General features: G+C 41.0%; 1 protein-coding gene across 2 annotated transcripts in view; it reads left to right on the top strand.

Annotated features, from left to right (window-relative positions):
- Positions 1-24771, top strand: part of LOC126267988 (uncharacterized) — a 66350-nt gene that overhangs the window by 25179 nt on the left and 16400 nt on the right. For both annotated transcript variants that reach the window (XM_049973336.1, XM_049973335.1), the window contains exon 3: positions 3942-4194. In XM_049973336.1, coding sequence (XP_049829293.1) covers positions 3942-4194 — 253 coding nt within the window. The remainder of the gene's footprint in view (positions 1-3941; positions 4195-24771) is intronic.

The raw sequence follows: 24771 nt of genomic DNA, 5'->3' as shown, positions 1-24771 counted from the left end.
TGCGAAACCTTTCCTGAGCTCGTGACCATATCGTGTGGACCCTAGACGAATAGAAAATCGTGGCCTAGTCTGATGAAGTTGGATTCCAGTTGGTAAGAGATGATGATAGTGCTCGAGAGTTGGTAGATCCCTCGAAGCCATGTGCCGACCTCGTCAACAAATCATTGTGTAAGCTTGTTGTGTCTTCATAATGGTGATAGCTAAGTGTGTACGTGGAACGCTCGGGGTCTTTTAATCCATCTGAACCGGTCGTTGTTCTATTCGGCTAGTTGGAGATTATTTTCAGTCATTCATGGACTTAAAGTTCCGAAATAAATATGGAGTTTTACATGTCACCGGGTCACAGTTGTTCACGACTGGTTTGAAAAACATGTTGTCATTTAGCGTGAATGATTAGGCCACCCAGACCGCCCGACATGAATCTCATAGAACATTTATGGGACGCAATCGAGAAGTCATATGGTGCATAAAATACTACAGCGCCAACGCTCTCGTAATTATAGACGGCTGTATAGGCAGAATGACTCAATACTCCTGCAGTGAACTTCCAAGACATTTTGAGACCATGCCACGTAGTGCGCTGTATTACGCCACCGCAAAAGAACTTTCTACACAATATCAGGAGGTATTCCACAACATTTGTCATTTCTGTGTATAAGATCATAACTTTTTTTTAAAAAAATTGATACTTTTCAATACAAGGCGCTGAGGGTAGCGTCCCTGTTTAAACGTGACTGAAATTTAAAGAAAGAGGTAAGATAGTGTACCATTAGTGTAGGATAACAATATGCAAAGATTTATGCTTTGATACTTAAGGGAATAGGAATTTAATCTTTACATCCGTAAAAAGTAGTCTTCCTCAGAGTTACAAGAGAACAATTCCAGTCTCTATAACAAAAGCACAATAATATTATTTATGTTAGCATTCTTCCTCCAAAATCCATGTAACGGTGTGCGGTGGAGCGTTTGTCAGGAGCCATTCACACAGTAACCTTTTATCATCTCTATTATTTATCTGGAAAAACCTTAAAGCTTTTTAAAGAAAACCAACTACATTAATTTCCTTGATCTTTAATCTTTGTGTCTACCTGTATATTTCTCAAGATAGTCACCCTGTGGACGCCAGCCGTTGTGACCGAACGGTTCTAGACGCTTCTGTCCGGAACCACGCTGCTGCTACGGTCGCAGGCTCGAATCCTGCCTCGGGCATGGATGTGTGTGATGTCCTTAGGTCAGTTAGGTTTAAGTAGTTCTAAGTGTAGGGGGCTGATGATGGTTCAAATGGCTCTGAGCACTATGGGACTTAACTTCTGAGGTCATCAGTCCCCTAGAACTTAGAACTACTTAAACCTAACTAACCTAAGGACACCACAAACATCCACGCCCGAGGCAGGATTCAAACCATAGACCGTAGCGGTCGCGCGGTTCCAGACTGTAGCGCCTAGAACCGCTCGGCCAGCAAGGCCGGCGGGACTGATGACCTCAGGTGTTAAGTCCCATAGTGCTCAGAGCCATTTGAAGTATTTACCCTGCGGAGGAACACCTTTCTTTCCACCGAGAAACCTGTTCGCTGGTATAGACACAATACAATGACTTTGTGGATAGATCCATATCCCTACCTCTGCTTGCATTACTTCATCACTATCAAAGTGAAATCGTCGAAGGTGTTCTTTAAGGTTTGCGTGGTACCAAATCGGGACTGTATGAAGGCTGATCGATGACAGTGTCGGGATGTTGCACATGCTGCAGTGCAGCGGAGCGCTCACCGTACAAAACTTTCATTTTTCTATGAATTTCTGTTTAAGACATGTTTTATGCGGTTAGAAAGTAGATTATAGGACGATGCTTCTCACGCACTGACATACAATGACGGAAGTAAAATCGCAGCAACAAGAAATAATTAATGTAGAGTAATAAGATTTCCGTAATACACGTTGAAAATTCATTAACATTGCAAGACGATAGGTTAATGTAAGCGTGAGATAAGCTATTAAAAATGTGAAATGCTTGTACATTAACAGCCAGTGTAATCGCCAAAACGTTGAATGCAAGCATGCAACAACTTGTATGTTTCGTGTTGTACAGGTGCCGGATGTCAGTTTGTGGAGTGGAGTGCCATGCCTGTTGAACATGGTCGGTCAATGCAGGCACAGTTCATGCAGTTACTGGACGATTCTGGAGTTGTCATCTGATATGCAAATATGTTCTCGATTGGTGACAGACCTGGTGATCGAGCAGGTCAAGCCAACACGTCGACACTCTACAGGGCATGTTGGGTTACAACAGTGGTATGTTGACGATCGTTATTCTCTTGGAAAACATCCCCTGGAATGCTATTCATGAATGGCATGACAAGAGATAGAATCACCAGACTGATGTACAGATTTACAGTCAGGGTGCAGGGGATAACCACTCGTGTGCTCCTGCTGTTATACGAAATCGCACCCCAGACTGTAACCGATGGTGAAGGTTCAAATGTCTCTGAGCACTATGGGAATTAACATCTCAGATCATCAGTCCCCTAGAACTTAGAACTACCTAAACCTAACTAACCGAAGGACATCACACACATCCGTGCCCGAGGCAGGATTCGAACCTGCGACCGTAGCGGTAACACGGTTCCAGACTGTAGTCCCTGGAACAGCTCGACCACCCCGGCCGGCAGCTGGTAAAGCGCTGGCATGTTCGGCACGCAGACAGGGTGACTGCAGGATCTCAACTGAGCTCCTTCTAACCAACACATGGCCATCACTGGCACCCAGACAGAACCAGGTTTGATCAGAATACACAAGAGACCTCCACCCTGTCCGCCGATGACAGCACTGAAGAAGTCCCAAATGTCGATGGCTTTGGTTCAGTGGACTGCACGCTACGGGGCTTTTGGCTCGGAGCTGCCATTGAAGTAACTGATTTGTAACAGTTCGTTGTGTCACTGTGGTGCTGACTGCTGCTGCCGACTGCCGCTCCAATTGCTGTTGCTGATGCAGTACGATGTGTCAGAGACATACGCCGAACACGATGGTCTTCTCTCTTGGTAGTGCCGGATCCCTGTCTTTTTCCGACCGTACATTCTCGTGACAACCGCTCCAAGCAGCAATGTACGATGGCTACATTCCTACCAACCTTTTATGCAATATCGCAAATGGATCATTCAGCTTCTCGTAGCTCAGTTACGCGACCTTGTTCAAACTCAATGAAGTGTTAATAGTGACGTCCTTATCGCTTTAAAGGCATTCTTGTCTGACATCAACTCACCATGTTCGATAAAGGTAATTAAGGTTCACGTCCATTAGAACGAATATTACGCACAGTGAACTGCTAGCTACACTCTAATGCGAATGGCGCGAAATTTGCATACACATTCCCTTTCAGATGTAGAAATACGCGTATCAGCTTTCATTTATATCGCAGAAGTATGCATGACATGTAATACCTCGTATCAATTTTGAGAAAGGAATAAAAAATTCTGAAACATTACTTTTCAGCTCGCCCCCACAAATTCATGATTCGTACGCTGAAGGAACGGCAGTGTATGAGCTCTAACTTTTTAGTTTATGTTTTGTAAAGTCACAACGAATGTCATGTACTTTATATTGATCAGTTTCCCAAAGTATCCACAAGCGAAATAAATGGGCATCATCCTTGATTTTAAGGGAATAAGAAGCAGCAGAACAATAAGAAGAGTAACACAAAAACATTTAAGGCAGATACTTAGATATTATACGATCGACTAACAACTCATTCCGTTACAATAGAATTTTGATGCTCACAAAAAGTGCAATGTAAGATGTAATGAAGCCTTTAATCTACAGGAAATACATTTTATTGGGCTACGTTGTACATTAAGACTACTAAATATTTAGTTTGCACACAGTTTTTGCAAAACTCTCATCTTTCAAAACACATTTCGAGATTTCCTGACTCATATTTTACCTTTTCAGTCGAACGGTCTACGGTATTAAGCTCGAAGGCAAAATGATGTTCCGCTATGGCTTCATAATGAGTCTTGATAGGATTGCATTTGAGCCAAGAGAATATCAACTCAACGAAATGCATGGCATCACCTACATCAGGGGCTCATTCAAGCTACAAAATTTAACCATCTTCTACGATCTGTCGGCTCGCCTGAAACACCAAGGACCCATCATCGGTACAGCCAAACACGTATTCGAAACTTGTGGCATCGAGGTCAGGGTAAGTCAGTAACGACATAGTGGTTACGCTTCTTTCTGATGGCATTATTAAAACACACACATTTTATTCGCGTACCCAGAAACAACACTGACTGTCTTATGGTTTATAAGCGCTAATTTAAATGTGAGATGAAAGACGGTAGCTGTGTGTACTCAAGCTTTGGAATGTGTGTTATACGATTATTGGCGATAAAGATTGTTATGTCTCCATAAAAGAGATAGTATGAAGTGGGTACCGAAAGTAATTATATCACCTATTTGCATCAACGTTATTAATTTTCTCTACACAGTGTGTTTCAGAAAGAGTATCAAATATTTTAGGAGTTTATATTATAGACTAATTCGAATAGAAGATTCCTTATTATATGTGTGCTATTTTTAGTGCTTACAAAGATACAGCTAGTTACAGAAATTAGTTTTCATTTCACATACGGGTACTCCAGCCACTATAAGTTTGTTCAACTTTTGTCATAATTGTTTGAATTTCATATTGTGGTGTTTTTTTCAATTGTTGTTGTTAGCCGGCCGGGGCGGCCGAGCGGTTCTAGGCGCCACACTCTGGAAACGCGAGACCGCTACGGTCGCAGGCTCGAATCCTGCCTCAGGCATGGATGTGTGTGACGTCCTTAGGTTATTTAGGTTTAAGTGGTTCTAAGTTCTAGGGGACTCATGACCTCAGAAGTTACGTCCCATAGTGCTCAGAGCCATTTTAACCATTTTGTTATTGTTAACTAATTGATTTGTTAACTAATTCTGATATAACTTTAATGCGTGAAACGAGTATTTTCAAATGCGGAGTACGCTGATGCGGTATTTGTGCAAGGGTTTTGTAATGGAGACGCTTTTGCTACTTATAGAGAATCGGTAAACAATATCCCAATTGCAGAATATCACATTCATATAGGTTTACTGTGTACGAGACTGGTGCAGTGACAATCAGTCATAATCTGAACGTTCAAATGGAGAGCTGGTGGAAGTGGCAGAAGACATATTATTGCATCAATAGCCATACTCAGAACTTTTACTCTTATCAACTGTTCGACGTACAACCACATGACAGATGTTAAGTACGCACAGTATCTTTCCTTCTAGTATCTATCTGGTTCAACACCTTCGAATTTGGAATGAAGGTAGACAATTGGGCTTTTATCTTTGGTTAATGACAACCTCGGCGTAATACCACTAATACTGATTAATGACGAAGCCACTTGCATTCGAGAGACTTGTAACTCACATTGGTGGTCCGACGAAAACTCACGTGCTTTTATCGGGATACAGTTTCAAGAACGCTTTTCTGTGAACGCGTGGCGTGATATGATATCAGTTGATTAGGCACATAGTATTGTTTGATGTTACCGTATAGTTAAACATGGTTCCGTTCTCTAGTATGTCTTGAAATTGAGCTTCCAGCATTATTGGCAAAGATTCCTTTGGCTACAGTGATGGATATTTTCTTCCAGCTTTGTGAGGGCCACTGCACATTAATGAAACCGACGAAGCGCATGGACGGATTCCTGACTCGAAATGGAAGAAAAAATTCTATTAACATGTGTCTGGAAATGGACGGTATGTGTGTAGCAACAACAGATAGTGCTGGAACGCAGTACAGAGCTGCAAGCGTCCACATCACAACATATGTTCAGAGTGGTCTCTAAGGGACAGCAGGTGATAGAGATAGTAGCGATTGTCAGACAGGATACATAAAATCGTACTCCGGCTTACAGCATGTCGGAGTGCCTGGAGTTTGTATTTGGGTTTGTCTCAATGACGTGTAGAGCCCAGTCCTCTAAATCTGATGCTCGCACAGTCCGCCGCCTCCCAACACGTTCGTCTGTGTGAAAGGACACTCGGTCGTACAAACGCCCAAAAATGACTTGGAATTTTGTGTGATGTGATTGGAGTCAGTCAGGGTACTTGTTTTGGTGTAGCTGTACTACCTATCTACCGTTTCCATCTGTTTGGCCGTACAGAAACACCATTTCGATTTGTTCCCGACGTCAATACCAGACCATTTTGCTGCTTACAGTACCCTGCTTCAATCACACAGCCTGCAAAATACAAGTAACACACCGCACTTGTTCAGAGGAACTATCATGCGTCATCGCCATCTACCATGGCAACGATGCATTTCCGGACATATGTCCATAGGACATTTTTTCTCAATTTGCAGTCAGGAATCTGTCCCTAAAGTTTATGTTTATTAATGTTTACCCTGATGAAACGTCTACTTAGAACAATTATACAAGACTGTGCTTAAACTGACTCATAATATTTTTAGCGCAACGCAAACTGACTTTCAAAAATCCCTACAAAATAATGGCCCTGAATAACATTAACCTATACCTTTCACAAATCACTTACCTCACAAAAATCTTCGTTACTCGAACTACTGCAATACAGCGAGCGCCACTACTGCCAGCTCAATAAAAGATACAAACTACTGGAGGCATTAACTACTGATAGGCGTAGTTAGCAAATGAAAGTTTTTCGTAGAGAACAACCAATGTATTTACCTCAATAGCGTTCGAAAGTCATAACGTATATAGCAGTTCATGACATCCAATCCTACAAATTTCAAAGCTCCGCAATTTCTCTCCCCACATCCACCACTCCTGGCGGCTCACCTCCAACTACGCAACGCTACGTGCCGCTAACAGACAACTGCCCAACGCTACAATGGCGAGTATTACAACAATACCAACCAGCTACAGACTGCACACAGCACAGCCAGTGATTTTCATACAGAGCGCTACGTGGCGTTACCAATAAAAAAAACCTAAACAGCCTACTTACACCCTATATATTCGTGAGGTGATATGTCATCAAAACCTAACATTATCCGGAACGTGAGTCGGCATAAACGGTCACGTTTCTTTTCTACCAAGATCTTTGGATGTTATTCATTTAGATTTCTACCTGTGGGGATGGCCGAAAGACAAAATCTACAAAGAAAGGGTAAACAACACAGCGACTGATCATTTGGATTGTAATTAGTGGTGCCCATAAAAAACACGGCCAAGGCGACATATAAAAAGCTAAGGTGGTGTCCTCAACACAACTAAAACATGTGTTAAATTAGGAGGAGGAGTTTTTGAAAATCGTCTTTCAACTTAATCTTGCAAGAAAAAGTAAATTGCAGGTTCCTATCATATCTCGTTTTGCCACAAAGCCCTCCTAATCAGACAGTCATCGTTGTGGTGTACGCAATCTGGCGTTTGGCTAATTATGGCAGAGATTAGCTGACCGAATCTCAATGGCAGGTCCCAGGAATAATATTCTCGTGATGATTGTCACCACTCTCATTATGGAAACGACCATCATTCCCGTAAGTATTCCGAGTTTCATTCGGTCCATTCCCGTCATCACGCGTGTACATTCCTGTTTCCCTATTCCGATTATCGCCACCATGATGGCGCCAGTTGTTTCGCTACGGCTGGTGTCGGTCGTCAGTGCTGATTATAGCAGACTTTCATTCTATTTGTACACCGTCCGCGATTGTTAGCACGCGGATATGCGCTGTAATGAGTTTGTGTGACCTGCCCTCCGTTTGATGTGCATTCATCTGCGATAAACTACAGTTCATGCAGTAGGATTATACACTACTGGCCATTAAAATTGCTACACCACGAAGATGACGTGCTGCAGACGCGAAATGTAACCGACATGAAGAAGATGCTGTGATATGCAAATAATTAGCTTTTCAGAGAATTCACTCAAGGTTGGCGCCGGTGGCGACACGTACGACGTGCTGACACTAGGAAAATTTCCAACCAATTTCTCATACACAAACAGCAGTTGAGCGGTGTTGCCTGGTGAAACGTTGTTGTGATGCCTCATGTAAGGAGGATAAATGCGTACCAAGACTTTTCCGACTTTGATAAAGGTCGGATTGTAGCCTATCGCGATTACGGTTTATCGTATGACGACATTGCTACTCACGTTGCTCGAGATCCAGTGACTGTTAGCAGAATATGGAATCGGTGGTTCAGGAGGGTAATACGGAACACCGTGCTGGATCCCAACGGCCTCGTATCAGTAGCAGGCGAGATGACAGGCATCTTATCCGCATGGCTGCAACGGATCCATCCCTGACTCAACAGACGGGGACGTTTGCAAGACAACAACCATCTGCACGAACAGTTCGGCGACGTTTGGAGCAGCATGGACTATCAGCTCAGAGACCATGGCTGCGGTTACCCTTGACACTGCATCACAGATAGGAGCGCCTGCGATGGTGTACTCAACGACGAACCTGGGTGCACGAATGGCAGAACGTCATTTTTTTCGGATGAATGCAGGTTCTAATTACAGCATCATGATGGTCGCATCCGTGTTTGGCGACATCGCGGTGAACGCACAGTGGAAGCGTGTATTCGTCATCGCCATACTGGCTTATCACCCGGCGTGATTGTATGAGGTGCCATTGGTTACACGTCTCGGTCACCTCTTGTTCACACTGACAGCACTTTGAACAGTAGACGTTACATTCCTGATGTGCTACGACCCGTGGCTCTATCCTTCATTCGATCCCTGCGAAACCCTATATTTCAACAGAATAATGCACGACCGCATGTTGCAGGTCCTGTATGGACCATTCTGGATACAGAAAATGTTCGACTGCTGCCCTGGCCAGCACATTCTTCAGATCTCTCACCAATGGGAAAGATCTGGTCAATTTTGGCCGAGCAACTGAGTCGTCACAATGCGCCAGTAAGTACTCTTGATGAACCGTGTTATCGCGTTGAAGGTGCTTGGGCAGCTCTAACTGTACACGCCATCCAAGCTCTGTTTGACTCAATGCCCAGGCGTATCAAGGCCGTTTTTACGGTCAGAGGTGGTTTTTCTGGGTACTGATTTCTCAGTATCTATGCACCCAAACTGCGTGAAAATGTAACCACATATCACTTCTAGTATAATATATTTGTCCAATGAATACGCGTTTATCATCTGCATTTCTTCTTGGTGTAGCAATTTTAATGGCCAGTAGTATAAACTTTTTTACGTCGTCATTTCACCTACTGGCTAGAGGTATGTGGCGAATTTGCATCGGCAGCTTCGCAATACATATTCGGATAAATTATGCTGGTGCAGATTGCACAAGGACTGTTTGCGCAGAACCATGCGTTCAAACATTCACGCTGGACTCGAAAACTGGACTGATTTTGGTTTGGCAACATTGTAATGCCCGGTATTCCCACCAATAAGCGAGCAAGTGACTTCATTCGTAGCAGAGGTTCTCGCTTTAGATATCCATAGACAAATGAGATTTTTTGTGAAATGGTCCATATGGGAGTCAAATAAAAGTGAAATTAGTGCACCAACGACCGGGGGAGAATTCCGTACATATCATCTCTGAATCGTCTCACTGAGAGGAAGTGCTTATAATTATAGTTGCGCTCCTCCCCTCTCGGAGAACGCCCACAGAAACTCCTACATTTTCCTCGCTCGCACATATTACCAGTCTTGTGCCAGAGGTCAAATTCATTCTCAAGCCCCGAGTCACTGTCGTCATTACTTCGCCTAGCATTTTTGTAATAAATATCTATTTCTTCATTACTCCTGAACCGATGCTCAAACTTATATATGAGCTATTCTAAATCTACCGTTGAGATTTCAACAAGGACCGCACTTCCTTTCATTTTCTGCTGCCGGCGAGCTTCGTTCACTACTCGCAGATACATTAAAATTATTCACCCTGTCCGCAAGCTTTGCTACATCCAGGCTAACTTTCAAATTTTCCTCCTCACAATCTACACTCCTGGAAATTGAAATAAGAACACCGTGAATTCATTGTCCCAGGAAGGGGAAACTTTATTGACACATTCCTGGGGTCAGATACATCACATGATCACACTGACAGAACCACAGGCACATAAACACAGGCAACAGAGCATGCACAATGTCGGCACTAGTACAGTGTATATCCACCTTTCGCAGCAATGCAGGCTGCTATTCTCCCATGGAGACGATCGTAGAGATGCTGGATATAGTCCTGTGGAACGGCTTGCCATGCCATTTCCAACTGGCGCCTCAGTTGGACCAGCGTTCGTGCTGGACGTGCAGACCGCGTGAGACGACGCTTCATCCAGTCCCAAACATGCTCAATGGGGGACAGATCCGGAGATCTTGCTGGCCAGGGTAGTTGATTTACACCTTCTAGAGCACGTTGGGTGGCACGGGATACATGCGGACGTGCATTGTCCTGTTGGAACAGCAAGTTCCCTTGCCGGTCTAGGAATGGTAGAACGATGGGTTCGATGACGGTTTGGATGTACCGTGCACTATTCAGTGTCCCCTCGACGATCACCAGAGGTGTACGGCCAGTGTAGGAGATCGCTCCTCACACCATGATGCCGGGTGTTGGCCCTGTGTGCCTCGGTCGTATGCAGTCCTGATAGTGGCGCTCACCTGCACGGCGCCAAACACGCATACGACCGTCATTGGCACCAAGGCAGAAGCGACTCTCATCGCTAAGGACGACACGTCTCCATTCGTTCCTCCATTCACGCCTGTCACGACACCACTGGAGGCGGGCTGCACGATGTTGGGGCGTGAGCGGAAGACGGCCTAACGGTGTGCGGGACCGTAGCCCAGCTTCATGGAGACGGTTGCGAATGGTCCTCGCAGATACCCCAGGAGCAACAGTGTCCCTAATTTGCTGGGAAGTGGCGGTGCGGTGCCCTACGGCACTGTGTAAGATCCTACGGTGTTGGCGTGCATCCGTGCGTCGCTGCGGTCCGGTCTCAGGTCGATGGGCACGTGCACCTTCCACCGACCACTGGCGACACTATCGATGTACTGTGGAGACCTCACGCCCCACGTGTTGAGCAATTCGGCGGTACGTCCACCCGGCCTCCCGCATGCCCACTATACGCCCTCGCTCAAAGTCTGTCAACTGCACATACGGTTCACGTCCACGCTGTCGCGGCATGCTACCAGTGTTAAAGACTGCGATGGAGCTCCGTATGCCACGGCAAACTGGCTGACACTGACGGCGGCGGTGCACAAATGCTGCGCAGCTAGCGCCATTCGACGGCCAACACCGCGGTTCCTGGTGTGTCCGCTGTGCCGTGCATGTGATCATTGCTTGTACACCCCTCTCGCAGTGTCCGGAGCAAGTACGGTGGGTCTGACAGACCGGTGTCAATGTGTTCTTTTTTCCATTTCCAGGAGTGTAGTTTTGGTGGTTAAAAACGCTCTTCAAGTCAGCGAACTGCCACACTGTTTCCTGTGATCTTGGCACTCGCGAACGTATTGTTCTCTGCCCTCGAAATCTCTACCAAGGCTAACATCCCCTTGTGCATATGCTCACACGTGTCCCTAAGAGGCTGGAAATCCTGCTCAAGATGGACGCTCCTTGCTCACGTGTAGCTGAGTGCCCTCTGTTATGTAAAGCCGCTGCTCTAAACGCTCAAACCTTGGCCCAAGTTCAGCGACAATAAGGCTTATTGACAGGTTTCGGAACTCGCCATGTACCACAATAATCCATGCGTTGGCCACAGACATGTGCTCATTAGGTGCCCTCATTTGCGCCCCAAAACGCTCGTTGTTGTCGGTCATCTGCTCCCCTGGACTCTCAACTCGGGATTTGTCGTAACCATTAGTTCCTCAAATCTTGGCATAAACTGTTCCCGATCCGGTAAACAATGGTCCTGGTTCGTTACAAAGCTGTTATCACTTACTGCAAGAATTTTGCATCCACTCTGAGAACTCTGTGTATCCCCGTTTCTCAAAACCTAGTGGTGGAAACTTCCAAACGTAGCACCACTAAAAATCCAGCACATTGATCAATTATTTCTATTCGAGATCTGTCTTTTCTTTTTGGTCATCAGTCTACTGACTGGTTTGATGCGGCCCACCACGAATTCCTTTCCTGTGCTAACCTCTTCATCTCAGAGTAGCACTTGCAACCTACGTCCTCAATTATTTGCTTCACGTATTCCAATCTCTGTCTTCCTCTACAGTTTTTGCCCTCTACAGCTCCCTCTAGTACCATGGAAGTCATTCCCTCATGTCTTAGCAGATGTCCTATCATCCTGTCCCTTCTCCTTATCAGTGTTTTCCACATATTCCTCTCCTCTCCGATTCTGCGTAGAACCTCCTCATTCCTTACCTTATCAGTCCACCTAATTTTCAATATTCGTCTATAGCACCACATCTCAAATGCTTCGATTCTCTTCTGTTCCGGTTTTCCCACAGTCCATGTTTCACTACCATAGAATGCTGTACTCCAGACGTACATCCTCAGAAATTTCTTCCTCAAATTAAGGCCGGTATTTGATATTAGTAGACTTCTCTTGGCCAGAAATGCCTTTTTTGCCATAGCGAGTCTGCTTTTGATGTCCTCCTTGCTCCGTCCGTCATTGGTTATTTTACTGCATAGGTAGCAGAAATCCTTAACTTCATTGGTTTCGTGACCATCAATCCTGATGTTATGTTTCTTGCTGTTCTCATTTCTACTACTTCCCATTACCTTCGTCTTTCTCCGATCTACTCTCAAACCATACTGTGTACTCATTAGACTGTTCATTCCGTTCAGCAGATGATTTAATTCTTCTTCACTTTCACTCAGGATAGCAATGTCATCAGCGAATCGTATCATTGATATCCTTTCACCTTGTATTTTAATTCCACTCCTGAACCTTTATTTTATTTCCATCACTGCTTCCTCAATGTACAGATTGAAGAGTAGGGGCGAAAGGCTACAGCCTCACATACAAAATAAAAAACGAGAGAAGCAATGTAGAAACCACAACAACCGTGTTTCCGCACTGGTCATTGCTTAAAACCATGTAGAAGCTATCCTAGTACCAAGGACAAATATTAAGAAATTAATACATTTATGCAGGATATGAAAACCTAACTAATTTTCAGAAAATTCTCTGGGAAGAGTAAAATCCCTCAGGATCACCATATAAAAATTCGCTGTCCAATGTGTAGAAGGCTGCAGTATTAAATAAGGTTGTGGCTGTAGCTTGAATAGTCTTGGTTCTGGTTTGTGAGTTAATGCCACGCATTTAACGAGTCTTGAGCTAATGTATAGATTGCAGAATTCATGAGAAACAATGGCCTGTATTCAATTATTGTGTAAGGAAGTGCTGTAAGTTGCGCCCTTGGTCAGATGTGGACATATCACAAGTTTCATATTTGATAAATCTTAAACCTTGGTTCTCAGTCAGCTATTAAATTCGTAGTTTATGGATCTGAAACATAAAATCATGGATTAACCATACATTCACAAAATACTCAAGTGCAGTTGATGATGTTTGCAGAAAGGCCTTCAACTATGACCAATCGTGGGTAGCAAAGAGACGTCAGTCCATCGATTTTAGCACACGCAATGGAAGTGTAAATTTACCGTTGAAATACACGAACGAAGATCAAATTATGAGCTACCAATCACTTTTTATTTAAGTGCACACTGTAAGAAGTAGATTATGAAAGCTATATTGCCTGCCGGTGTGGCCGTGCGGTTCTCGGCGCTTCAGTCTGGAACCACGTGACCGCTACGGTCGCAGGTTCGAATCCTGCCTCGCGCATGGTTTAAGTAGTTCTAAGTTCTAGAGGGCTGATGACCATAGATGTTAAGTCCCATAGTGCTCAGAACCATTTGAAGCTACATTACAAAAGGCTGGTAAAGAAACGGAAGTAAGTAACGAACAGATAGGAACTTCAGGAAGAACGGACTAAAACTGCATTGAATTTATCGTAAAAAGATAACAAGATGTGAAAGCTGAAGGCTCCTGAGCACGGACACTAACATAGTGGTATTGAACAAACAAATGCCGAAAAATAAAAAGAATCGAAAAAACGGATTGAAAAATTAGGGGGAAAATCATAGGGGTATCGTATAATGCACACGAACTCGTCAGTTAATAAAATTATAAATTGACTAAACTCAGTCGCTACCCATTCAACACACCTACATTAGTTGAATCAAAGAACAGCCTATGAAATCAGTTCATGTTTTAAGTATTCGAGACTCGCGATGTAGAAATAAAACTCGTCACAAGCGAACAGACTGTAAAGCTGTATGAGGAAAAAGTTACGGCTTCAGCTTGACTTAAAACTTACACAAATTCAAAGCAACTAAACTTACCAAACTCCTAGCAAACTGTGAATAGCAGCCCTAAACATACCGTTGTTCATCCTCACAACGGAAGTGACCACACAAATGGTCCGACCAAGGCCAACAGAAAATCTTATTTACTCACAATCTGTTAAAGTTTGCCAAACTGTCACAGTTGCAGATTACTCTCTCAGTTATGCACACATAGTTTGTAGATGCACACACACATCCCTTCGTTTTATAGTTCCAGGAGGAAGAAGAAAGTATGGGTGCAGTGCAATATGGGACTGAGGCATTGTAAACATGAGTGCGGCATTCAGAGAAGGTGTAGAATTTAACACACTTTGTAGAAGTGCATCTGAATTAGACCAGGTAAATTTAGTATAACACATGAAGAATATATAACCTGTGGCTGATATGAACGTATTCAGCTGCACATTCTTTTTATACCGGAAGAAATTTACTAACTTCACTATAAATTGATGAGGCTACTTTCAATAAAATCTCATGAAAATGAAAATTGTCACTTGGAGACACTTTTCTTTTTCAATAGCAGGTAGTAATTAAAACATTTGAAATATCAAACGGAAATAAATTTGTAATTGGAGTAAAACAGTTCTCTGTTCATAATTACTTTAGGATTGACATCTCGGCAGGAATACATGGAAGCTCGGAGAGCAATTGCCACCTCCAGCGCGTAATCATAGGTTTTATTCAGCTCGCTCAAACTCACCAACTATTCACTGCACAAAGGCGGTGTTGACAAACTTGTATCCTCGAAGAGCTGCTCGGTTTCATTATTTAGGTATTATTTGCGGTAACAAATTATGAAGACGGTATACGGAACGTTAATGAAAATACAATTCCTGACAGCTTTAACGAATTTTCGATAAGCGGGAAACGATTTTATTATTGAAGATCAGTAAAAACATAAATAATTGTTTCATTTGCATTAAACAGGGACTCTGTCAAAGAATTAGCGGTTGTCCCTTTGCTTTCATTACAAGGACAGATCGAAATGTTTGTAATTAACCTGTTATTCTCCGATCAGCAACACATCTACGTTTTTCCCCCTCAAGCACAGAAAAATGTCCATAGAGGCAGTTCAGGTCGTACAGAATTGTAAACAACTATGTGTGACAGCTCTGAATAAGGAACTCCTTTGTTTTGAAAGTGAGCATTGCTTTCATTACAAGGACAGATCGAAATGTTTGCAATTAACCTGTTATTCTCCGATCAGCAACACATCTATGTTTTTCCCCCTCAAGCGCAGAAAAATGTCCATAGAGGTAGTTCAGGTCGTACAGAATTGTAAACAACTATGTGTTACAGCTCTGAATAAGGAACTCCTTTGTTTTGAAAGTGAGCATTCATCCGATGAGTGTAAGGTATTCCTTTCTACGGTAATAACCATAAACATGACTTCGTAATCCCGCTATCCATACTTCTTTCCACCAGAAAAACCAGCTTCTTCTTCCCTTGCTAATGTTCACAACAGGTTTTCGTTTACACTGAGAGGTGCTATTGTTCCTTTGCTCACCTTCCTAGCCAAGAAAAGGGGGCCTCCGTTAATTTTTTTATCTTTCTCGAAGTAGGCACGTAATGTGCAAACCATTTCTATGACCACTCTTGGATAACCATCCCCTAGCCCAGAGAGCGCTGCCGGGTGGTACCCCTCACAACATTTCACGAATTTAATTGTGACATTATTGAATATCACACAGCATACAGCAAATAACAGTAACAAGAAGTAGAATAGCTTCTGAAAAGGTAAGGAACGAAACAGACAGTATTACAGTGCTCAAATAAAAGTACTAATAACAGGCTACGTTAAATTGAGCCCTAGCGCAAGAGGGTAGTGCTCTATCGGTGGCTTTGAAGGTCTGGCAACGGCAGATGCTTGCTGGGACAACAGGTGTCACGGGACTGTGTGACTGACAAAGGAAAGGTCCAGTCCAACAAGTCGAAACCCACCACGCAGCTTTTCTCGAGGGAAGAATTCACCGAAAGAAATGCATTGTCAACGTTTTGGGTGCTAAGGGTCACTGTAAGTATTTTTCTTTTAATCTTAGAGCTCTTTTGCCACATGAGGAACAGCTTATAACAGCGGTTTGTACCGCACAAGCGCACGAATCAGTGAATAAGCAAACGCAACCGAGACAAGAGGACGTACCAGCAGTGCCGCTTATCACGAAGTCCAGTGTGCACACACGTGAATTTTAAGCACTTAAACCATACCGAAAATATCTCAGATCATTATTTTTTTAATTATTAGCAGTTCATATCGACACCTAAACTGTTTTAGATGAAAATCTCATGCAAGTGACTAGCAGAGGAAGGAAATAAAGGCAGTGCATAATGCTACATTAAAGACGACTTCCAACAGGGTGGATTTTAATTTCTTGACTTTAAATATTTCATAACATTTACTGTAGCACAATTTTTATGAAAATTTCTGACAATTAAATAGTTCCTTTTCCCTGTATCAGTCAGGAAAACAAGATGTGTCTATTGGAAGAAGAAAACGAACATACTCCTTACGCCAGGCACAATCGATTTTTTTAAAAAAATAATAATAATGCTTTCAAGAGCTTCACAGAAGTTACTAGTTTTATTTACACAGAACTAGAATGGAGTAAGAAACGGTCGTGGGGAACGATCTGCATATTGTGCTCCACACCAAGCATACATAGTGAAATTCATAAAATGTGGTCATGCAAACTGACAGTGCAGAAATGACTGGAGTTTAACAGTACTATCCTGCTGATAATTCTGAAATGTCAAAGAGCTGTCGATAATTTTACTGTCCAAAAATTTTCTGAAAGTGCTTTACAGTTTTCAACTTTTTTTTTATCGAGAGGCTGAATCACACTATTAGTTTCGGGTGCTATCCTAATTATATTAACAGTCGTTATTTCTGGGCCAAGTGTCATATAAAAGCAATGAATTATTTTCTGTAAATGGTAAGAAGGGTTTCGGATGTAACACTGAAAATTATTCAAACCCACTTTTCCACACTGTGCAACGTCGATTACAAAACTTTTGCAAGTAATCAGTCATTTTTCTCAAATTTTTTGTCCTATTAAGTTTTATGTTCCTGAAGACAAAGGTAAAGATGAGGAAACAGTAATCCACTGACAAGAATCTTCGGAATTGTTGTACACGAATGTGCATACATTGACTGCACAAGCGAATCTCTTTTTCACTCGAAATGATAAAGTATTGTTTCCATGAAACCTGACTGATGGGATTTAAACACAATTTTTATTGCATGACATATAGCTTTGCCTCCACCTCAGCAGCGAATTTCTCTATATTATTACCTAATAATGGAGTCTTCTCTACACGTTGAGGTAAACTTCGTAATTTTGCGACTACCTTTTCCGTATAATTTCCAGAATCAGTGTAACAAGTGTATAGAAGCCTGGAAATCAATTATATTCATCTCCCTTCTATTTCACAGCGCCCAGTATTGTGGTTCTCACTCGGTAATGGTGCACTGACTCTTGCGAGAAACTCTCAATCTTTCGAATATTTTTCTTTCCTCTTTTTTGCGAGTCTCATTTAGTGCATATTTCGTACTCTGGGCAAACTTTTCTTTCATGTATACAATTCTTTAGAATTTACTATACAAAACAGGTTGTGCATACTGCTCAAATTTAGGCGTTTTCTCTCTCCTTCGTTGAACCAAAAAATTTACAGCCATTCCTATGTCGCTGGAAGCTATAACTGTACATGATTACCTTGGGCTTGGAAGGAACTCTGTTTTTGTCGTGGACTATAATTATCACCACCATCACAGTTGGAACAGCTTTCACGGAACCGTCCGAATTATTTCCTGTTTCTTGTAATGTTTATGCAATTTCTAACGAAATGTCGACATTATTGGAATGAAGGTCCAAAAAATTGACATAAATAAAACATATGTAGGTCTTCAAGAGACGTAAGTGATTTAGAGTGCATATCAAATTTTTCATATTTCTTCTTTGCATAGCTTCTAACATTCTGCGTGGTGTCTGTTTCTTTTATATCGTGTCTCCCTACTACTTTCGCGCAACGACGCTCTGGGCGTGTTTTTTAGGGAATTGACTATTTTGAATCTGGGACCTGTTGCTGGTAAGGAGACGCCACACCACACATGACATGTAGAGTTCAGAAGAGTTCAGTGAGAGTAGCGATGATATAACCAAATACTTAATGATTTCAGAGTCAGCTCCACTGCACTCCCTGTAAAAGAATCTTAATACTAACTAAATGTAATGGAAGGGGTTCAAGGCTTACCTAATTTTAGTTGGCTGATAAAATAACGTTGAAAAAGCAGTTAAGTTTATCACTGTAAATTTTATTCTACTCGCAAAACATTGTTTATAATTTGCACTATTGATAAAATGAAGTGTTTTAATACAGGATGGTAAAAACCAATAGTGTTCAACAAAAATGTGAACGAATATTCCCTGAATGGGTTTCCAAGTTCTACAGTGGATCGAACGATGACCTATGCAATATCACATCTATAATCTAGGTTTAAATTAAGTTTCAGGGTTTTCATGGAAGGTGTTGTTTTTCCCTGACACCTTACATATCACCACCCTTCTAACTTAATTTTTGTACTGAAGTTAGGCAATGATTAAATCGTTGTCCAAGCCAGTAAAAAATTATTCCGTTATCTGAATTTTGTTGCCTAGTGTTCAGCCATGTTATTCTGTCCTATGCTAGTTTGTATTACTAATTTATATTTTTATATTCTTCCATATTATTCTCAAAAATGACGAGAGAAGAACATTTTTATGCTATTATTAATTTTTAATTACTTTCTTTCTTTCTTTAAGTGTGAAGTTTTTTTTAAGAAGTTTGTTATCGAGAGTGAGGAGTCTTTCACATCGATTTTCTTAGAAATATTGTTTTTATAAATGTAGTAATTTAAAAAATTCTATTCGTAACACATTTTCTAAGTATCATATACAGGTAAAATGTTTTTGTTTCTAGACACTCATTTCGGCATTGTTACACTAACAAATAAGAACTATTTCCAAGAGTTGCTTTGACAAAGAAATATGCTTACACAATTATTGAGATATTATCCTAACAAATGGTACAAATGTTTAAAAAAAGGGAAAACATCCAACAAGATAATTTTTTATTCTTTGTTTTCATAAGGAGAAAATAAGTAAAATATAGTTATTCTTTCATTTTTATGAGGAGAAAATAGGTGGCATATAGTTTTAGTGTTTATTATGCCTTACTTTTGTTCTTTATATACTGTCCATTTCAGAACTAATGACTTATTTTTATCGATAGCCTATTTTTTACTTAAGGCGATAGTCAATGACTGTTATTTTCTTAGTTTATTAGCTGTCTGGTGTGTTTAACTTATTTAGTTTTTCACACATTTCTTTTGCACAATTCCTACATCACATAATTTGATTTCACACTTTCACACAATCCTATGAATGTTTAAGAATGAGGTTGGGGAATGTTTTTGCACGAAGTTGGTGGACTTGAGCGAGACGGACGTGGACAAGTATTTTATGTACAGCTCGGTTCGTCGTTCCTTGTAGGCTTTGCAAGTGTGTGTTGCTGTTGTGGAGGTCCCATAATGGAATGGAACTGTGAGTACAGAATCTCGTGGTTTACTGGGTTTGTATGCGTGAAAGTCATCGTTATGTGTCACTGAAAGCGGTCGTTTTTCGTTGTAATACTTCGCAGACGACTAGTTTACAATAGGACAGGGATTTGGGAAGGTATGTCGTCTATTCTTTACCCATCTTCTTTCTTGGTCTCAATCTTGTGAATCTTCAACTTCTGTTCTTCCTGCTTTTTCTCTGCTTCTTACTTGTTTCTTGGTTCTTCTCTGGGCAGGATATGGAAATATTTATTGCTAACTAGTCGCTTTGAAGTTCTCCTCATAGTAACAGTTTGATAAATTGTTTGGGCATGTCATTTTTACTTTGTGGAAGTTTTCTTCAGTTTCGTGCATCAGTGTGCTATTTAATAGTGGTAGTGTAACTTTTACACATTTTTTTTGGCAGTGGTGGCTTGCCCAAGCCGTCTTCAAGTTGGGCTGTTTTTTGCTCGCTCCACTGAGTGGGGGTATTCCGAGACCCTTCTGCCGTTCGGTGTCCTGTCGTGTCTCTGCAGGGTTCCGCAACTGTGTGGTTCCCTGTTCTGTCCCAGCAGGGTTCCGCTTAGTGGTCACATTTATGGCCCACTTCCAATACAAGGGCCTTCTGTTGGTCTTGCTGTCCTTTCCTTTCTCTCAACGCTTCTGCCTTGTAGAAATCGTGTCTTGCTAATTACATCCTTTTCTTTCTTGAAACTTCTCTCGTTGCAACTAGTGGGTCGTTGCGTCTTGTCCTTGCTGGAGTTTTTACAATGGTTCTTACAAAACGTTTTACTGATAATCAGCTAACATATGTCTAGTACTTACATTGTTCTACACCTTCTTAAAAGCTTTACAAATTTTGGCGCCTTTCCATGTTACAATTCTAAGATATTTTGAGTTTTATCATCTACAAGAATCGTCAAATTCGTTTTTTATTTTTATGTATTGTCGTGGTGTATAGCATTTTAGTATTTCATGCTGTTAGACTATCTATGCTTTATCCCTTCACCTTAATCTATGGTACTATTTGTGTTGTTTTTCTTTTTGTTTTTGTTTTTATTGAAACTACTTTCTTTTTCTCACCTTCCTCTCTCTTCATTCTTCTTTCTCCTGACGATCTTATCTGCAACATAATCTTGAAATATTGTGCTGATTATTTACCAGTAATAAAATTAATCTTCAAACTTTTTGATAGGGCTCACATGGTGAAGTCCTAACATTTTGCCTGTTTTTGGGTTGATTAGTTCCACAGCATTATCATGAGAAATTCTGCTAATTATGACAGGTCCTTTGTATGCAGCGTAAAAATTATGTATTTTTTGTTTCTGTTTGCTGGAGAGATGGTGTGTTTTTACAAATACTTTCTGGTCTACTGAGAATGTTCTTTTAATTGCTGTTCTATCTTTTCTTTTAATGGCTGCCTTTCTGATGTTCGAGAGTGCTATTGCTATGACTTGTTTGTGCTGTCTACGTGGTACAATAGGAAATCTAACATTTTCTCTGGTTATGTTTGGGGGTTCAATATTTTTAAGTACAGTAACTGGAGGTAGTAGTGTAGTGCTATGTGGCATTTCATTTATTACTTCTTGAAAATCTTTAAGGTATATATCCCAAGTGTTGTGTCTTTTGCCTGCATATAATCGGCATAAAATGCCTATGTCCTTCATAGATCATTCTGCTGGATTTACGCTAGGTTTGTACTTACATATGTAGATGGGTTTTATTTTGTGTTGTTTTAACATGTTCTGCCATTGCACTGATTTGTATTGTGGGCCATTATCAGAAATTATTCGTTCCACTCGACCTACTTGTCTGAGAAAATCTTGTCTAAATGCTTTACTTATAGCAAGTCCTGTTGATCGTTTCAATGTTTTCAAGGTAACATATTTAGAAGTAAGTTCCAAAACGACAAATATGAAAATGTATCCATTTTTTGTGCATGGGAGGGGCCCCATCAAATCTGTTGGAGCTATTTGTTTTAATCTTTTAGGGATTATTGCAAACAAAGGTGGTTTGGTTCGGAAAGTGACATGTTTAGCACTCATACATTTTTTGCATTTGAATAATACTGTTCTAATTCTTCTTTCCATAATAGGAAAATGGCTTGTTTGTTTTATTTTTAAAAAGCATTTCTTTGGTCCAAAGTGGCCACTACTTAAATGTGTATACCATATGTACTTATTAACTAGTTCATCAGGGATATAAATTAACCATTCATTCATTGCAACATTCCGTCTAAAAAAAAACATTGTTTTTTACGAAATACGCTGTCGAATGTCTGGAAAATCTTTACTTTTCCACTTGTGTTAGATTCCTAGTACTTCGGGATCCTTGTTCTGTTCTTTGCCTATGTTTTCCAATGGTGCCGTAATGTAATTTTCGAAAGGTACTTGTTTCATATAGTTCATTGTAAACTTGTCTTCTGTTGCTTCCAAACCTATGTTATTGGATGCACCCTGTGGACAACATGATAAAGCATCTGCTAATACATTCGCTGGTCCTGGTATATGTGTAATAGTGAAGTCAAATTCTTGTAGTATTAACATCCATCTGGCTAACCTCCCATGAGTTAGTTTGGCGGATAACAGAAATTCTAATGCTTTGTGGTCAGTGTATGCTTTTGTGTTTCTTCCGTACACGAAGTATCGAAAACGTTGGAAGCCCCATACAATGGCCAATGTTTCCAGCTCCGTGACTGAATAGTTTTTCTCGCTTTTTGTGAGCACCCGACTGGCAGTTGCATTTGTTCTATATGATCTTAGCCCTGCCTGTTCGTATTCTTGGAATAAAACAACTCCTAAACCTGTTTTCATGCTATCAGTGGCCATACAAAAATTTTCTGTTAGATCAGGATGTGCTAAAATCGGTGCTGTTGTTAGTGCGTTTTTCACTTTTAAAAATTCTTCATTGGATTGTTGATCCCATAACCATGGCGTGTTTTTTCCGGTCAATGCACTTAGGCGTGGTGTTGCGAGAGAGTCGATCCAAATAAATTTTTTATAGAACCCAGTGAGACCTAGAAATCCTCTGAGAGTTTTCTTATTATATGGAGTACAGAATTCTTTGATTTCCGTTAGTTTTTCTGGGTCGGGCATTACCCCTTTCTCGGAAATTATGTGTCCTAGAAATCTGACCTCTGGCCTTCCAGATTTGGATTTTGTTATATTTACTGTGACCCCATGCTCATTCATGATCTGTAAAAAGTGATTTAATGTGTCGTTGTAACGTTCCCAAGAGGGTTCTGCTATAATCACATCATCAACATAACAAGTAATTTTTTGTCAAATTTCAGGACTGACTATAGTATCAAATCCCCTAATAAACTCTGCTGATGATATGTTTAAACCAAATAGCAATCGTTTAAACTGGAAACATCTACCGATTACGATAAATGCTGTAAATTTTCTACATTCTGGGGCCAACTCTATTTGCCAAAAACTACTCCGTAAATCAATTGATGAAAATATCTTAGCACCGTGGAAATTTTGTACCAATTCCTCTAATTTTTCTGGGCGATCTGATTCAGTGATTATGATTGTTTTGATTTGTCTGGAATCAAGCACTAACCTGATGGTCCGATCTTGTTTTTGTACAATATGGAGCGGGCTGTTATATGTGAAGGTAGCTGGTTCAATAATATTGTCATCTAAAATTTTAGATATCTCCTGGAATACTTTATTCCTGTAGCTAAATGGGATTGAATAGGGTGGCCCTCTAAATGGTTTGTGCTGTTTTACTTCAAACTTGTACTGCTAGTGTTTAATACTGCCAGTCTTAGGTAAAAATACCTCTGCTTTATCTCGTAAAATACCCTCTAGTTCTCTTTTACTGTGTTCCGAAATACCTTGAACTTCTTGCAATTTTTCGTCGATTTCTTTATGGACTTCTAACATCAATTGAGGCGATTCCCCCTTTTGTGCATACCATTCTAATTCTTCATCCTCTTTATCTCGCGTCATTCTTAATTGTTTGTTTATAACTGGTATTTCTTCTAATTTTAGCTTTTGCTCAAAGAGAAGTGTGACATTCCCGAATGTTACGCTACCTTTCCCCATATCTATTATCGCTCGTCTCTCATTTAAAAAATCTGCACCTATAATCAAACCTACAGTTAGTTGAGATATAATCACGAAGTTGTCTTCGATCTTTTGACCTTGCTACGAAAGAGTTAACCTTGTTTGTCTCGTAACTTCCGCAGCATTGTTTCTAATAGGACCTCTTACTTTAATCTTACGTGTTTTCAGAAATGGCAATTCCTGATTGGCATTGCACTGCATGAATAAATTTTCTGAGATCGCAGTCAGTTCACTTCCGTTATGAATTACAATATTGACTGGGATATGCTTTACAATGGCCTTCACAATTGGTTGAATTTGGAAGGGTTGGTTCTGTTCATCTTCTTCTTGCATCAACGAATCCTCCACTGAATCATACATGAGTCTTTTTAGGAATTTCCCTTGTGAATTCGAACTTTCTGTAGGATAAGCTTCGACAGCTACTTCTCTCTTTTTTATTTCCTCTTCTCTATTTCTTCCTTCATTTATGCTTTCTTCATCATCCTCTACTTTTTCCTCATCCTCGTCTATCTTCTCCTTCTTCGTCGCTACTTCCACATAACCGCATTTAAATGCTCTAATTATCGCTTCATAACTTCCTTCATTATATACGTTGGGTTGTGTGCCCATTCGTAACTTATTTTGAACTTCTGTCGACTGCGCATTATCCTCATTGAATACACTTTCCCTGGTTTCCATCTCAAATAGCTCTGCAATACTCATTACTTCGTCCTTTCCTCCTACATTCGTTGTGCATACCTCTGGTAACTCATCTTCCTCGTCAGTATTCTCCCAATTAATTTCGTCCCAACACAATAATGTTATTTTCTTGTCTTCGTTATCATCTGGCCC

This window comes from Schistocerca gregaria, chromosome 4, assembly GCF_023897955.1.
Source record: "Schistocerca gregaria isolate iqSchGreg1 chromosome 4, iqSchGreg1.2, whole genome shotgun sequence".
NCBI lineage: Eukaryota > Metazoa > Arthropoda > Insecta > Orthoptera > Acrididae > Schistocerca > Schistocerca gregaria.
The sequence above is the reverse complement of the archived record's forward strand: the minus strand, read 5'-3'. Positions and strand labels throughout refer to the sequence as shown.